Source organism: Stylophora pistillata, chromosome 1, assembly GCF_964205215.1.
Source record: "Stylophora pistillata chromosome 1, jaStyPist1.2, whole genome shotgun sequence".
Classification (NCBI taxonomy): domain Eukaryota; kingdom Metazoa; phylum Cnidaria; class Anthozoa; order Scleractinia; family Pocilloporidae; genus Stylophora; species Stylophora pistillata.
The window spans coordinates 7332564-7350000 of NC_142519.1; the positions used below are offsets into that span (position 1 = coordinate 7332564).

General features: G+C 37.8%; 1 protein-coding gene and 1 pseudogene across 6 annotated transcripts; one reads left to right on the top strand and one right to left on the bottom strand.

Moving 5' to 3' along the window:
- Nucleotides 1-983: 983 nt before the first annotated feature.
- On the top strand, nucleotides 984-12099 carry LOC148741062 (peroxidasin homolog). 5 transcript variants are annotated; one of them, XR_015992783.1, is made up of 9 exons: nucleotides 984-1721; nucleotides 2089-2189; nucleotides 3014-3055; nucleotides 4317-4470; nucleotides 4946-5269; nucleotides 5766-6080; nucleotides 7775-8076; nucleotides 10656-10795; nucleotides 11803-11943. XR_015992783.1 is itself a non-coding variant. In XM_088736912.1 (9 exons), the coding sequence occupies exons 4-9, from the start codon at nucleotides 4353-4355 to the stop codon at nucleotides 11950-11952; spliced, it is 1383 nt and encodes a 460-aa protein (XP_088593038.1). In that variant the 5' UTR covers nucleotides 987-1721; nucleotides 2089-2189; nucleotides 3014-3055; nucleotides 4317-4352; the 3' UTR covers nucleotides 11953-12099. The 5 variants fall into 5 exon arrangements, 4 of the variants coding, with proteins under 4 accessions (XP_088593038.1, XP_088593042.1, XP_088593046.1 ...); XM_088736912.1 differs by having other exon boundaries at nucleotides 987-1721; nucleotides 7775-8110; nucleotides 11803-12099; XM_088736923.1 differs by having other exon boundaries at nucleotides 1339-1721; nucleotides 7775-8089; nucleotides 11803-12099.
- Nucleotides 12100-14826: 2727 nt separating this feature from the next.
- LOC148741063 (uncharacterized) lies at nucleotides 14827-16982 on the bottom strand (annotated as a pseudogene). The gene is made up of 2 exons (XR_015995955.1): nucleotides 16884-16982; nucleotides 14827-16096 (listed from the first exon to the last, which is right to left on the bottom strand). The product of XR_015995955.1 is annotated as an uncharacterized LOC148741063 (transcript).
- Nucleotides 16983-17437: the final 455 nt, after the last annotated feature.

Sequence of the window (17437 nt, forward strand, 5' to 3'; positions counted from 1 at the left end):
AAACGATAAAATAGCCGAATTAAGGAATGAGATTACTGACCTCAAAGCATTCACTTTTAAACAAAAGAGATGGAAAATACGTGTGTTCTCTGACTCGAAAAAAAGCTGACTTTAACATCAGCGAAAGCAGAACAAACAGCTTAAGACACAGAACGTAGAAATACTTTAAAATGTAGGCTTACAGCCAATGCAAAGAAACTGAGAAAAAATGGAAAATTCTTCAAAAATCATTCTATCAACCATCTGACAGCTAAGTCAGCGTGCTCTCAAAGGGTTTCAAATTCATTCCAGCACCCGTGACACACAAATGTAAAATCAGGCCAACTCTTGCGAGATTTATTCGCAGACGAATTCGTCTCCAATACACCTTTCACGGACACTACAAAGAACCACTTCCGTTCATATCAAACTAAATGCCACCAGTTTCAGTCATCTATTGCCCTTCAGAAATACTTGAAAAATCGTCATAACCCAACTTGCAGAGATTACTGTATCTAAGCCAAAAATTACTTTTTATCGCAATGAAGTTACGGCTCTGAAAGAGTTAAAAAAAAAAACAACTCTGCTTTAAACCTTACAGAAGCAACTCAACAACAGTCATCATGAATGAGACAGAAAAAGCAGATGAGACCAAAGTGCAACTGGACAAAAGCGCACACTTCAAACCTCTAAATTCACCGATAGTAAAAAGCACGTAGGGAAAGTTAATGAGATCATCGACCAAATGCATCAGGCCATTCCATTTAATATCCCAACTCGGGGTAACTACATTGATAGCAGTGACTTAGAAATGGCTTTCACAAACTCCTAATATCCACCTTGATACACAATCAGCCATTTCCGAAAAAAAAATTATATACCATCTGATCATCTCTAAAAATGGGAAAATCCCTTACGGCAAGCAAAAATACAATTTAAAGGCGATAATGCGACGCGACCAGAAAAGCCACACGGGGAGTCCGTACTGATCTGTCTTTATCCTCATGGCAAAGATTCATCGCCGATGCAAGACTATCCTCAGAAGCTTCAGATGATTCCTGGGACAGGGAAAGTCGACATTTCACGACTGACAACGAAACAGCCCTCAAAAAAGTAGCACATGTGCTTCTTTGTGCAGTGAACAAAGAGAGTTGTGATAAAGCGAAGCACTGATAAGTTTGTTGAGCCTTTGTCGTCATGATGACGTTTTCTGCTGTACAATTCCGGGCTGGGTTGAAATTTGTTTTCAGGAATGGCAGACGATTTTTGGATGAGTTTGAAGCGGTAAAGGGTTTTAACTTGACCTAATTCAACATTCTGGAAAAAATTAGCCCAAAATAAAATAGTCAGTTTTCGTCTCAGGGCCACAATTTCTCAAAGGAAAAAAGCCAAAGCCCTTGGCAAGTAATACATCAAAATCAACTGTTTGAGTTCTCTCAATCAGCGCTTGGCAAACGGTGACAACATTCCTTACACTCCAGAGGTGTCGTCACACCTTTTAAAATAATGGTAAGTCGTTTTAGGTATGTTTATTGACAACAGTTCCATTAGTGTAGTCGAAATATTCAAGCCGATGCCCTGATTTTCCCCCTCTCTCCCGTTATTTTTATTGGTTATCAGCTGACCCTAGCAAATGAAGAAAATATGTTTGCATTACAGACGCCAGTCATTTTTGAGTCGTTTCGTCGCTCTTGTAAGAACTGACTCGCCCTTCCATCATCACCGAATAACTCATCCACGGGGTAAGTTTTTTAGGGGTATTTCACAGGTTTCCCCGATGATCCACAAGCTCTGTTATAAAACCACTACCTCATTTTCCATTTTATTACATCACCTAATTTTTGGTGATTTAAGGCCCTTTTCCGTTCTTCTTGTTTCATGTCAAGGAGTTAAATTTAATTCCCAGGTATTGGTTTTATACGGGAATTTGTTGTTGCATCTATCCATTTGTTTTTCGATGACATCATCGCAAAAAAAGATGTTAAATTTAGTCAGAGATGGTCAAACGGTAGAGAGAATTTATTTCTTTGCATTGCAAGTACATATTTCTACCGCTCCTACCTATACATGCGGCTTAACTTTCAATACATACCTACATGCATGAACTAGGATTGTAAGTTTGGTATAGTGGAAAAACAGACTCTGCCGAAGGATCAAAGCAAGAGGGGATCCGATCCAAGAGATCGAGCAATTCATCACTAGACTAATTGGTAAGTTATGTGATAGCAGAGAGTTCTCTGAGTAAACAGTCAAGACTTAAGTGAGAGAAATACCAAAGCCGCTAGACGTGACATAATCGTAGGAATTTTTTTTTGGCCTCAGCTTTGTTAAAGATAAACGAAAGTGTCTAACACTGATCGGTCCTCTAACGCGGTCGATTGCATGTCTTCCATTGCACAACAGATTTCAATTACAGTACTCATTTACAAAAAAAAAAAAAGAAAAAGAAAAAAAAAACTTTAATCGTTTACCAAAAATTTCTTCTTAGCACTTGAAGTTGTTTACATTTGTAATTTAATTCATTTTAGAGCATTTTTACCTCGTCATTAAATTGTGCCAGTCTTGTAGACCAATTGTGACGGCTTTTACAATGAAAGTCACGCTCGTTAAAATAACCTACATTCTTCCCTATAAGAAGTTCTAAAATAACACGTCTCAAAATAAGAATCTGTTGTCACTCGTCGAGTTGTTCTTCTCGTTTGCCACTTTGGACTGTCTCTTTAACAAATGTTACTGAGTTTTTTCTTCAAAAACGAGTTTAATCCCTCTCGTAGGACTAAGAGGTTGAAGATTAATTTCTATTCCACAACAATCATTGCTAGAAATCTATCGGTCTATCGGCAATGATTCTGATCATCGCCGGCAATTTTCAAGAGATGGAATTTTCTAGAATATTACATTCCCCACATTCCACCTCATAGGAAGTTCTAAACTGGCACGTCTAAGAGAACATGTTGTCATTGATTTAATGTTTTTCCGTATCTGCCAATTTGAGCTGTCTCATTTACAAATAGTGATCACGATTATTCTTCAGACAACGAGTTTAATCCAACCCGAAGGGCAAAAGAGGGTAAAGGTTAGTATCTGACGCATATCACTTACTTTTATTTATCGATTGATGATTCTGTCTCGCAGTTTTAAAGAGATGCTAACTATATCCCAAGTCCCTTGCATGTGATACTGACTTTCGTCTGAATTTTGAAACACAAGGGTGAAACATTGTTATTGATTACCAATCCAAATGATATATTATGTCCTCAGTGCCTCGCACTGAAAAGTATTCTTTAAGTTTTATTACGTGAGGGCAGGTCATAATGACTTGATGAGGTTTTAATGAAGCAAAATATTTATACCAGGTAACCCTTGTATTCTAAGAAAGTAAGTCTAAGAAAGTTTAATAATAACGTTTCGGTCCGAGACCTTCATCAGTTCTATATATACATATATGAGGCTTATTTCAAAAGTTGTAAGTTTAAAAGTTATTTCAAAAGTTGTAAATAACTGAAGAAGGTCTCTGACCGAAACGTTTTTTGTTAAAATTTTTTATAATTTTTACGTCAGAAGTTGTCCATCCTCGCAATTTTTTAAACTTATATATACGTGGGATCTACTACCACCGACTTTAAAGTGAGATTTCGAAATCACAAATCTACTATGCTCACAAAGAAAACAACTTGCGGGATGTAATTCCCGTTATATTGGCGAAACTGGTCGCCACTTCTCTACTAGGATAAAGGAGCACACGGAAAGCGGTAAAAACTCGCATATTTTTAAGCATTTTAACACATCTCCTTCTTGTAAGAACAAATACTCCCTTTCTTGCTTTAGTAATCTGGATTCTGCCAACAACTCAATTGATTCGAAACTCAAAGAAGCTTTTTATATAAATAAGATCAAACCTGAACTTAACAAACAATTACAGCACTATAACACTTTTCGAGCATTTTAGTTCACACCTTTAATTTCATGTCTGTTGTCACGCTGTAATTAGTACCCGCTTTTGTATTACATCATACTGTAAATATTTCAATCACCTACTTGTCTGTTATATAATTACTCACGTTCAGTTACTTATTGATTGAAGATGGCATAAGCATGCCGAAACATGTTTCTAAAAAAAAGTTGTATATTTCTTACCATATTTATCCTACTTGCTACTACTACGACAAAGTGGTACATAATCTAAATTTAGATGTAATTGACAAAATTCTTCGCATTTTTTTCCACCAATGTCTGATGTACAAAAAAAAGAGCAATTACTAATGATCAGGCTTCGATGCCTGCCCGTGCACGAAGAACCGATCCAAAAATACACTTTCTTTCATACTTTTTTTCAGGTTATTTTTTAATTTTAAGTTTGACGAAGTATTATCATGGGAAACACCCTTCGGCCAGAACACGTTTCCAGATTTTTCCTACTGATACTTTCTGTCATGAGCGGTCTGTTGAATCTTCCTCAAGCCACTTGCAAGACGTGTAATACTAAAACTGGTTGGTAATTATTAACATATCTGACTTTAGGGGGAAAATATTGTACCGTGTTGTTTCTTGCACTAAAGTACGGTGATCATAAAGTAGATTGATTTGTCTTTCCTAACGATGTGGTCACCGTTGAAATAGATTGTAATGTTGCTATTGCATACCCCAAGTCTCCCTCGGGCGACAAGGTCCACGAACGAGGTTCGGCTTTCATCGGTTTGCTGTTAACTGCTGTGATTGGTTGATCATTATTCTCGCTGTTTCTGTAGGTCATAATGTTCTTATTGCCTGATTAAATAATTATCTTAGCGCAATGCGATCGACATTAGCGATTTAGAGGACGAAATTTTATTATATCTGGTACTGTTTGAATTGGGAATTTTTTTCTCAAAATTATTGCGACCAAACAAAAACGCGCATTTAGCCTTATTTTTGAGTTAGAAATTGTTTTACTTAATGCATTTTATTTCCTTTCCTTCCGCTCCAGTTATACCTGAGATTAAAATCTCGTCCAGCCCACCTAACCACACGCTTGCTATTGGGGCAGCCCTTAATATGACCTGTATAGCGTGGCCGAGGTATGATGACAAGCTATTTCCCAGGAGATGGATCAAATATATTCGGTGGTATGATCCTCAGGGTAGACCAACTGGAGCCAAATGCCTGCAGGGTACACCAAGTGTGCTAAAACTACACTGTACATTAATGCTCAGAACTATAACTTCTGAACAGTTTGGAAACTACACTTGTGAGGCAGAGAATGATTATTCGGGATATTGCAGGCAAAAAACTGTCGAAATCGTTTTACAAGGTAGGTAGCAAATCAGGAAAAAACTTTTTTTCAATATGTATCTTAACTGGCTATCTTAGGCAATACTTTCTTTGACTATAACTTTGGCCAAAAATCGTATAAAAGCAACCTTGCTTCCAAAATAAAGCTCCGTAATATTTTTTATTGTAATATCAAGCCAGAAGCCGTCTTTTCAGCTCTAAGACAATAGCAATCCTGAACAGCAACGAAGATGACTTAACGCCTCATTAGCTGCGTTCTAGTGTTCTCAGTGGTTATCTGCGTCGCTCCTTATCATATGGAGCGATAATAGTATAAATTTGTGATAGAAATTTGAATGAAAATCTTACGGGGAGGTTATAGTTATAAAAAAATCGATGTTCGTTGCCCCAAACACCCAAGTTTAGATATGAAACACCAAAAGTGGTTTTTTTTTTTTACCAGTCAGGAAAGAATAAGAATAGCATTTATTCTTTGTTTTAAAAAAATGATTGCTATTTTGCATCACTCTTTTCAGCTTTTCTGAAACCAGAGACTGTGACAGATCCAAGGAACCAAACTGTTGTTGCCGGCTTCGACGTAACCTTCAACTGCACCGCAAAAGGCCATCCCATGCCATCCATCACATGGATCAAGAACAATGCCTCACTTACTGCACAGTCCGACCTAAGAATAAAGGTCATCGTGATTACTCTGGACGACAAACATATTCATAGTCAGCTGGTAATAACAGGAGTACAGAGAGAAGATGGTGGAAAATATCACTGCCTTGCGAATAACAGGGCGGGAAAAGGGGCTTCAGCCCCGGCTTTCCTGACCATTAAGGATTTAGGTGAGACGTTTAATCATATTTCTATTATATATGTGCAGCTTAGCACTGAGTTTTATTAGATAACAGTAATACTTTTTTTCGGAGATGATACAAACGTATTAAAAAATATATTTAAAATGGAAAGGGCCCTTACACAGGGTGTTTTTAAACACTTCGCGGTTACAGTAATACGTTCCTTTCGCAATGGCCAGGGATATCGCCAAAACCATCACCAGAAATCGGGGACATTTCAAGCCCGTTACGAAAGGTCAGCGGTATATCGTATTACAGACAATTCAATATGGCTGCTGGGGAAGTGAAGTGAACACGTAATTTTCTATTTTTGTACAACCCCACGAGAGAAAGACCTGGTACCTTTCTATCCCAGAAAGCAAAATAAGACGTGAAAACAAGGAAAATGGTGGCCAAATTGTACGGTTACTGGGACTTTGTCTTTCGTGTTCTTCCTTCCTAAAATTGGGGTATTTGAAAATGGCGTATTTGGCTTTTGAGTTCTGTAAAACTACGAAGAGTTTCCCGGCTCGAGGAAAATTTGTGGGCCAACATATTCGACCGTTTATTGGCGAGCGATTTAGTTAAGGAATCTAGTGCAGAATGCATATCGAACTTCGCAGTTGCGAGTCTTCACAAGTTTGTTCTCACTACAAAAGAATTGTACCACCTTGTCGAAGCAGATTTTAAGAGTTTGTATGGGAAAATGGAGTCAGAATTATGAGTTTACTCCTATACCTTGGGAAAAGGTAGGCTTGAATTTGAGTATTTCTTTTTCGTAGCGATGGACCGGCTTTAACCGATGCAGGCTGCATTTCAAAGTACGCAGCGAAGGAATATCCCATTCTTAGACAGCTATTTTGAAAAAACAATATTTTCCCATACATTTTCTTATACTGTATCGGCGCCATTTTGCTTGTAACACGAGAACCGCCTCCGCCATGTTGTCCCAAATTTCTGGCAGTGCAGATATACACGAAACACACGTAGAGATGACTCTAATGCAGCTTACTTCGGTAAAATTCGGATGCTCGATATTGTCAAAATATAAATAAATACCGAAGAATCTAAACTAAGCGAAACGAAAAAGGTTGAACAATCACTGCATAACGAACGTAACCACTGACCGAAAATATAAGCGGAAAAGCAAAAGAAAAATACCGTAAGGTAAAGATTAGCGTTTAACAATGGAATTGCACGAAACGACAGAAGACATTTAAATTAGAAAAAAAAAAAAAAAGAAATAACAATAGCAACTGTAAGCCAGTTTCGCCAGTTCGTTTGTGCTACAAAAGTTTTTTGCTTCCTTTCCTGCCACTCGAAAATAGACAAGTTATCTTGATTCTTATTTATGGCAAATTCTCTCTTGACCAAGCTTGTTCGAACACAATGGCTGAATAATAGCCTTGTTCTTTTTTTTTTTTTTTTTTTCCCTTTGAGTTCTACTTCGTTTCGTCAATGGCAACATAAAAAGAGCAATCGGCCAATATCCGGCCACCTTGACCTTACACTGGATAGTGTGAGATGTTAACAAGCAGTCTTCACTTGTAACAATTAAGTGAGCGCGAAAACTTTTATTATTACAATTAGCTTTCTTGTCAATGCGAGGCCTTCAAACTCCTTCTTTCGGTTTATTCTGGTGGATTCTCGCAGCTTGTTCTCCGGCTTCAAGAACTCACTTTCGTTTTGTTCTCGTTTGACAGATGACCAACCGATAATAATCGTTGAAGATCCAAGGAACCGAAGTATTGTTGTCGGTTCTGATGTAACTTTAGATTGCATTACTGTTGGTTATCCCAGGCTGAAAATCAAGTGGCTAAGGAACGATAATTCTAATGCTGTAGAATCCAATTCACGGGCAAGCATTGTTCAGGTTTCAATAAATAATCAAACAATTCACCACCAGTTAGTCATAACAGCAGTAAGGAAGGAAGATGATGGCAAATACCAATGTGTCGCTGAGAACAGCGCTGGAGCAAATACATCAAAAGAGGCGTTCATCAATGTAAGGGACCAAGGTCAGGACATTAACAATAATGGTAAAAATGAGAGTGACAATAATAGTTAGCAACAAGTCTCTATAAGAATCAAACATCTTGGGCGATGAAAATTTTCAACCCCCCTTCAAATTTTACACTCAGTTAGGCACTCAGGGGGATGCACAAAAATGCCCCTTTTAAAGGTTGCAGTGCTCTTATTGCCGTGATAACAACGGCTTCTTGTTCGAGGCCTGGGGCCTCATTTTCATACAAAAACCTCAAAAAAAGACTAAAATGTTTATCTCTCTATCTAAAGCTAAATACAATATTACAGATTAGTACCTCTGCCATATATAACGAAATTATTTGTCTTCACTTTGATGCAGTCAATTTACCCTGGGAGGGAATGTGAAAATTAACACACCAGTAGATTATTTATCTCGGTACAGTTTCGGTCATTTTTGGTGTAAGGGAAAACAGGGAAAACGTTCATCTGAATTTCTCCAATTCTGGAACTGAAACTACCAACCTAGTTGGTTATAATATTTTATTTTTTAAATATATAAAAAATCTCTACTGACCGACCTCTACTTTTCATATGGGGCAGTTCGCGAACGAAGCTCAAAAATCAGTTATTGCATAATTTGGCGATATTCACATCTAATTTTCTCAACAACAAACGTCTCAGACAAATGAAACGTGCAAGGCTTGGAAAGAAATTTATCTCATGAGCAATATCCCGCAGAGAAATCTCGCCTCTGGTTGTCATCTTTTAAAAAAATTGATCAGCCCTCATGCATGGAGGGCTACTCGACATGACTACAGACACTACCTCAAATCGTGCGCAGCTTCTTTCATGAGAATTTGAGCAAACCAAAATCGTCTGAAGATAGACTGTTATGCTTTTATGTCATTTGAAACATGTTAAAGTCGGCTGGTCTACCCGAAACTATCCTATTACCGGTCGTTTGTCATAAACAAGTACGCTATCATGATAGCGTGACGCTGTATTTCTCCATGAATTTAAGTTTCCATCGGTCGCTCCGAAGAAGAGCAGAAATGGAAGTTTTTCGATAATTCAGCAGATCTTCGCGCATTCTGAAGTAAAAACAGCCAAAAAAAAAAAATAAATAAATAAAGGAAAGAAGAGAAAAACTTTGATTGAACGTTCGTAAACACTGAGAATCTGAGAGCATAAATCGCAACTTGTCAGCGGTAGTACTACATGTAAAAACCCAGTTGCAGCAATAGCAATTGGAGATTTGGAACAACTCAGCATCCCGCTAAACAACAAATGGAACAGGGATTTTATCACGATCAGTTTCCAAAATTTAGCTTCTTTCAGGAACTTTCTTACATCCTCCAACATTATATTGACTTTGAGCCTTGAGATCTATTTCCCTTGATAATAAAATGCTGTAGTAAGTGCCTACAAAATTACAAAAGGTTCCTTTTTGGTTTCGCTTTGACCGTGGAGTACAGATTTGATATAATTACTGCTGTCACTGATGATCCAACAGGCACAATCTTCTGAGTTTTTAGCTTGATAATCTGCACAGACTAACGTTGTTGGACTGAACGATCTTCTTTTTCTTCCCGGTGAGCCGGCTACCTCATGGGGGGATAAAAGAGACCTTTGACCTCCTCTCGTGTTAATTATCGGGAGATTGTGTTACATTCTTCTTCAAGATATCCGGGAGAAAATTATGGAAAATAATCGTAATGAAATCGCTGTTCTTTTTCCTGGAGGACCTGACGCAATCCAGATTACATATTTACTATGGGAAGTTTCGTTCCAGTGACGAGTTGGGATTTGCGTCAGGATAATGAGTAGTTTGAAAAGTGGAATTATGACATTATGATTTCATTAAATCTGTTATTTCGAACTTTGTTTTTATTTTTTCTTTCTCAAGACACGGATGGAAACATTGATTGCCGGTGATAAGTCTCTCCTCGTCATATCTTATGGAAATTTTCTAACAATTTTCTAAAACGGTTTTGCGATGATTCGAAATATCTCACAGTGTCACTCCATCGCTATGTATGGTAGAAGTATCAATCTGTAATGCTGTATTCAGCTTCAGAGGCCTCTAACAAGCCAGGCCTTTAACAAGCCAGGCCTCTAACAAGCAGCCGTTATTACCATGGAAACAAGAAACTGCAATCTTTAAAAAGGGCAATTTTATGCATCTCCCTGAGTGCCTAACTGAATGTAAAATTTGAAGGAGGGTTGACAATTTTCATTTCCCAAGATGTTTGATTCTCACAGAGACTTGTTCTTAATAATTTTTCACTGAAATGGAAGTAAATATCCACCGCTAGCCACAGACACTGAAGTAAAATATTTGTTTTCTTAAAAACTAAAACAGTGAGATTATACAGAACAAACTGATGATTCTAACATATTTTTTCTGGAACGATTACAACACTTTTAGGCGCAATTCCCGCGTGAGTTTCTCGGAGTTTGAGTAGCCAATCAGAGCTTCAACGCTATCCTCTGCCTACCATAAACACTTATTATAATTGCGATGATATGAAGCAGTCAAAAGAGATCTAGACCTATACATGAATATTGTCGGTTTTTATGATTTGTCTTTTCTTTAAGATCTTCATCTGGAGTACAAATCGTGTGCGGAGGTCAAAAAAGCTAAACTTTCCACCTTCCAAATGATTGCAATCGCTGTCGGGGTATCTGCACTTATTATTGTAATCGGTGCGATCTTGTGGTATGGACACCATGTGAAAGTAAGTATAAAACACGTTTTGTTTGATGTTCTCCAGCTCTACTTTTTTTTGCATTATACTACCGTAATCTGATCGGTTTATTCCTGACTGGTCTATAGTTCAATTGCGCTTATTTTCAAGGAGTTCAAAAATTAACACGGAGGGCTCCGTACAATAATTCACTAGATCAGGAATCGACGATTTGAATGTCTTAAATGCCCTTCGTTACCAAACGTTGTGGGGGAAAATCGTTTCATATGTCTATCTGACATCGTTAGTCCCATATAATTACTGATCCCTATGAAACTCTATTGTTCTCTGTCTGCATTAAATCACCGATTGAAGTCTTTAATTTAAGAAGATGACAAAACAACTGTATGAGGAAAACGGAGGCGGTCCTTACTGTTAGCAGGGAAATTATCAGGGGTAATATAATTAAACGCGCTAAATAAGCATGCTACAATATTAAGAATATTGCAGTGTCAAGGCTGCATTATTAAAAATATTGCAGTGTGCAGGTTACTATTATTTAATGGATAATTACTTAGGCATATGGCATTATGAGAAATATTGCAGTCAGCTGAGGCCGTAGGCCATATGCCTCAGTAATTATCCATTATATACTTCAAGTGTCATCAACTCCCATCACACTGCACACTGTTTCTAACAATTTTGAAGAAAATAGTGCATCTTTCGTTGGCTTCCTTACCTCTTCTGCTTAACCCTTTGCACCCTATCATCACATTTTCCATGGCACTGAAAAGGAATATTCTTTAAAGAATCAAAGCTTCTGAGGTTGGTGATCATGTTAATGGATGATTCAAGTGTCGGATTTGGAGGAGAAATTACATGCGGATCATTATCAGGGGTTAGTTCGTGCTCATGTTCGAATGTACAATGTCGGGCGCTAACATCAGTTTGTAAGAATATCAGTAACAACCTGGGTCGAAGTAGAAATCATCGTAGTTGATGGTGATTTCTTTAAAGAATGCCTACATTTGCATTTTGCATATTTCTATCTTTCATAGGCTGGAAGAAGGATAGTCGATCGCCCGCCTCCACAAGTTGGAGAGTCCTTTACTGCTGTGATTCATATAGACAACGAGGCTTACGGGCATCATATGGAAGGAGATGGAAAGAAAATAATTTTGAATAACAACGGGAAATGCGGCATTTGAAGTTTGATATGAACACGAGTGACTCACTCGGCTGCGCTCGTGTGATACTTTTTTCTCTTACCAGATTTGACGTGATCTGTGCTCTATCAGTGAAGAGACGCATGGCAACATGAAGTCTTTTGGCTAAATAAATTGCACTATTTTGTTTTCGTGTTATCAATTTTAAAAACATAAGTTTCAGTATAGCACATTTTCGCAGAATTTCTCTCTTGCGTTGCTCAGAATTCCCGCACGCACACGCTGGCTCAGTGATCTTGGACTGTATACTTTTATCTGATTCAGGCTTTATTTTCGACAATTCAACATTACAAGTTCCTTGCTACAATATATCTCCTCTATTCCATTCTAACTTAAAGTCACAAAATCGCTACATTTATTAGCCGAGGAAACCCACCCAGTTGCGTAATTCCGTTTGGGAATCAGGGCTTTCTCTCGTCCTACAACGATTCACGGGCACTCAATTCCCATCAAACGTGGGTTTACTTGAAAATCATGTTGCTACGTATATGTTCCCATGTACACTACGCCCTGATTAGATACATCGCTGCAACGCCGCAACGCTTCCTCTTACATTCTACTTTAACGGCAACGAAATAGCAATTTATTTGTTAATAATTAAAAATATCATAAGCAAGGAAATCAATTTTGAGTGTGTAAACGCTCCACGACACACATCATTGAATATTATTGATATTATCCAAAAAATAAAGTTCGAATACATATAGTTCATTAAACGTTTTGTTGTGTTGTATCGTTGAGTATTTTTACGAGTTGTGCCGTATTTGACGAGCCCCACAACAAAACGTTTAATAAGAGATTTATTATCCAATACACCATATTGTTATTTCAGTGCGGGCGAATTTCGCGGATACTTGTTTAAGGGGGTGCTTGACAGAAGTATGCGAGGCGGAACGGAATTGGCGCTGTTTCTATTTTCTTCAAAAAAATTATGAAATTTCATTGTCGTCTAACTGCTTTTCTTCGTTCGATTTATCTAATAAACTTGGATCAATATTTAATTAAATTTTTTTCGTAACTTCAATCCAATTCGTCGCTTGCGCGGTGCGAACTCAATCTATCCAACCAGTCACTCTGGAGTACAAAATACCGCGAGATATTTATACTCGTTTTGAGCGTTATTTGTTCTCTATAAAGCACAGTTGGATACTAAATACTAGAAAAAGCTCAGTTAAGTCACTTTCTCTGTCGCTGCCGCTGACGTTGCCGCTGCTGCTGCCATTGCTGTTGCCGTTGCCGTTGCCTTTAACGTTACCGTTGCCGTTTACGTTGTCGTATACGTTGCCATTGTTAATTGAAAACTTTGTTGTTGTTTTTTGTAACGCGATGCATCAAACTGAGTAACTTTTTTTAAAGTTTGAACTTGTCTGTTAAAGACAGCATAAAAAAGGCTTTAAGTTAAGGATGAATAGTAATTTATAGATAAGGCTAGTTTATCTCGATCCGCGTGTTGAATTGTGAAAGATGCTAAAAGAATTCTTGAGATCGGAACTGAGTCGGTCTACGACGGTGTACGCACGATGTCTTGACAGATGTTCAAGTTCACCGGCAAATCTGAGTCTTGATTCCCATGGATCCTTAATGGTTTCTATAATTGATTTCTTTGGATTATTTGATACAAAGAAAGTGAAAACATAGTCACGAGTTATTCGTGGGAGGCACAGTGGCCTGATGGTCAGCGCACTGGATTCTATTTCGAGAGGGTTCGAGACCTGGCTGGGACTATTCGTTGTGTTTTTGGGAAGAACACTTCACTCTCACAGTGCCTCTGAGAGCGCACTTAATTTGGAGCCTCGCTCTGTTGTGTGTTCTGCACCTTTCTGGTGAGAGTGATTAAGTAAGAAAGTAAATATTCGAAAATCATTCGAAAAATAGAAGGGAAACTACCGAATACGCATTTTATGAATGAATCGACACCTCTTATCTCCGGCTTGACTTCTATTGCTGTTCTTGTCTACTTGCATGCTTTCAAATGGGGTCGGCAAATAGAATACGAGTGTGACAGGAATTAAGTAGATCGGAATTTGCGTATCAGAGTTCAATCATATTTACTATTTATCATTTACATACACCGTGGCGTATGTTATTATGTTTGTGTGTCCTCTAAAGTTGCACATAATACAATAAACAGAATCCTTCCTGATCCCCTTGACAGCCTGCGTGGATCATGACCTGATTTAACGGAGATTTTTAAAGAGGCATCTTCCGACGCCTACCATTAACTTTGTTGGTTCTATCGGCTTTTCGAATAATCACTTTTAAACAACGTTTTAAGACAACTCTTAATTTCTCATCTTGTTATCCTGTGGTCAAAGCGATAACATGATTATTCGCAAATAAACTTCGACACGGGCGACTACTGAGTAAACGCAGAGATTTGCGATAATGCTAATAGGGTCGGCTACGTCAAATTCTTCCTGTTTGAGAGTTATATGTGTCAAATCGCAGTTGTTCCCCATAGTAATCGACAAGAAGCAACGCGCTTTGCTCTCACAGCCGGCAATCACAAGATGTTTTTGACACGTATTTTTGCGTATGACGCGGGGTAATTACGATTGAATATGTTGACAGTAACTTAACCCGATCGCTTGTTAAGAGTTTCTCTATACGAAGACAAGATCTGATGGTTACAATCTGTAACACAAACTTGACAGCTTTTCGGGGAGGACAGATTTACTTGTAATAATCTTAAAATTCGAGAAAAATGTCAGTGATAAGAAAGACGGGAATCTACATCAACTCGCAGCCGAGTTGAAGGAATACCCCTAAGAAGCCGCCAGTGGCTTTGAGGACTCCCATATAAATACCCTAATTATCCTGGAATTTATGAACAAAAGATGGCTTCCCACACGTATGAAAAGCCAAGATCCCCTCGGGATAATTTATTCATTCATAGTCAGGTAGTCACAGCATACGTGTGACTTTACAAACAATTAATTTAAGATCAAGTACAATTAAATAAAATTAAAAAAACACCTATTAATATAGGATCTCTTAAAGCGTTCTCTTTTAACAGCAGGTAACTAAAGTAGTGTCCTCTGTTTCGCAAAAATCTCTGTTTCTTAGAGGGTAATAGTTGATAAAGGGGGTGAGAAGGAGTATCTTTGATAATTTTCCATAGCTTACTGTCTCGGTTTCTTATAACTTCAGTTATCACAGACAGGTTGTTGGTGTAACCAAACCTAAACTCTCGCTTAAAAAAAACCTGTCAATGCGATCAAGAAATTTGCCTTGATATGCCGCTCCCCAAATCGCAATTCCATATAAGAACAAGGACATAATTAAGAGATCGAATAATTTAGTCAGTTGCTCTTTAGGATATCCAAAATATTTACAAACGCGTAGAATATATAAACGACTACTAGCTTTGCGTAGCAAATTTTCAACATGAAGGTCCCAGTCCGATTACTTTTCTTGGAAATTTATGCCAAGCAATTTCAACCAGCTTTTCCGTTCAATTCTCTGTACTAGAGGTGGCAGTGGTTTGGAAATTCTACCATGCACCACCATGGCTAGTGAGGTTTAGTTTCATACGGTTTCTTACCGCCCAGTGTTGAATGCTGTCAATCTCAATAAGAAGGTGATCTTGATGTGCGGAAACAGGTACACTTAGTGTAAGATCGTCAGCATATTTGAGCAATTAATTGCGCTCCGGGTAAACCGGTCTTATATCGTTCACCATAATGGAGAATAATATAGGCCCGAGGACCGTACCTTGCGGTACCCCTCTATTAATGCTAACAAATTCGGTGACAAAGCCGTCCACGACTACTCTCTGTTTCCTATTGTTAAGAAAACTAACGATCCAATTGAAAACAAGGATTGATATTAAGTGACATTAACTTATTGGAAACAATAGCATGCGAAACATGGTCAAAAGCCTTGCTGAAATCAAAGGAGAAAACTCTTACAAAGTCCATTGCCCCATCCAACATTTAAGCTAATGATGATGACAAGTAAGGAGCGCCAAGGTTGTGTTGCATCCTTTTTTGTAGGCAAACTGATCTGGGCCAATAGCAGACCTCAATACAGAAGACAGCTCTTGCTTTACTACCAATCGTTTATCTTTTATAGTTAGCACCACCAAAAGAAGACTTGGAGATATGAGATAGTATAATCGACGCATCTGTAAAATATTCACTCCAAGACAACACCCAATGGGTATCCATATGAGAATAACATCTAACACGTTTTAACGCTCACATCCCATGATTATATGTGTAAGACGGCCAAAACGGTCGACGTAAGAACAAAAGATCCGAGGGAAGATGTACAAGTTTAATACACAGCAAATAAATGCAACGGTACAAAAAAACGGGAACGAGTGACACTAAACAATAAATAAGAAAACAAAGCTCCAATGAGCTAAATGATGTAACAAGATTAAAATATTGTAGGAGAAAGTACGTAACACTAAAGGATAACCTACAGACAGAAATAATTCAGTAAGAGTAAGGAAACAAAGTACTTGAAAACAGGAAATTGTGTGACAGAAACTATCAAAAATAGTAATTGCTACACAAGGCATGAATTCAACAAAGACTTCGAGCTAGGCTTAATATTACAACTTGAGCTAATACAGTATAAGACAGTGAAAGGGGAAAATGAAATTACTAGTGTAATGAATCCATAATTTGGTACTGAAAACACAGGAATCATAGCAACAATGAATTGGAAGCAGATAAGCAAAACATTACAGCTGCTAATACGAAAACAATTGCAGTTTATATAGCAGAGAAATCAGATGCTGTGTGACAAAGGTCAGAGTAAATAAACAAAATACAGTAGTACGATAAAAGGAATATGTGGCTAAACTAAGCAAATTCTAACCCGAAAATCACTACAAAAATACAAATGGAAACAACTACATGCTAAGCTTAGGGCTCAAACAAACATAAAATACTGAAACATACCAAAAGCTAGTATGGCTTGGAATCCGCTTTAAGGGCACTCTTAGGAAAGCAACAAATCAACTGAACTTACCGAGCAAACGGTTGTAACTTATAGTAAGATACAAGAAAAGGTAAAAATACTTAAAACCAAATAAGGGCTAGGAACGGCCAATTAAACAGGAATTACATAAGGGAAATCGGCAAAACAGGAATTACAAAAGGGAAATGGGTGTTTACTCTTGCACAACAGGACAGGGGCAGGTAAAGGAATAGTACAATTAACACATTACTAACACAATTAACACGTTACTAACACAATTAACACATTACTACGATTACTGACAAATCAGTAAAATTCCAGAAAATAAAATAAACAGAACAAACATGTTTTAAGTAGAAAATAAGCCTAAGTGACTCTGTCACATATGAAACTCGACGTTAATGTCATTATTTTTCTGCTCTAAGGATGCACGATCCTTAGAAGGATCTTTTCTGATCCTGCTGGTATACAAATGATTTTATTTGGAATTTCCTCATAATTTGTCTGCTAACTAACTGAATACTCCTAGTAACTC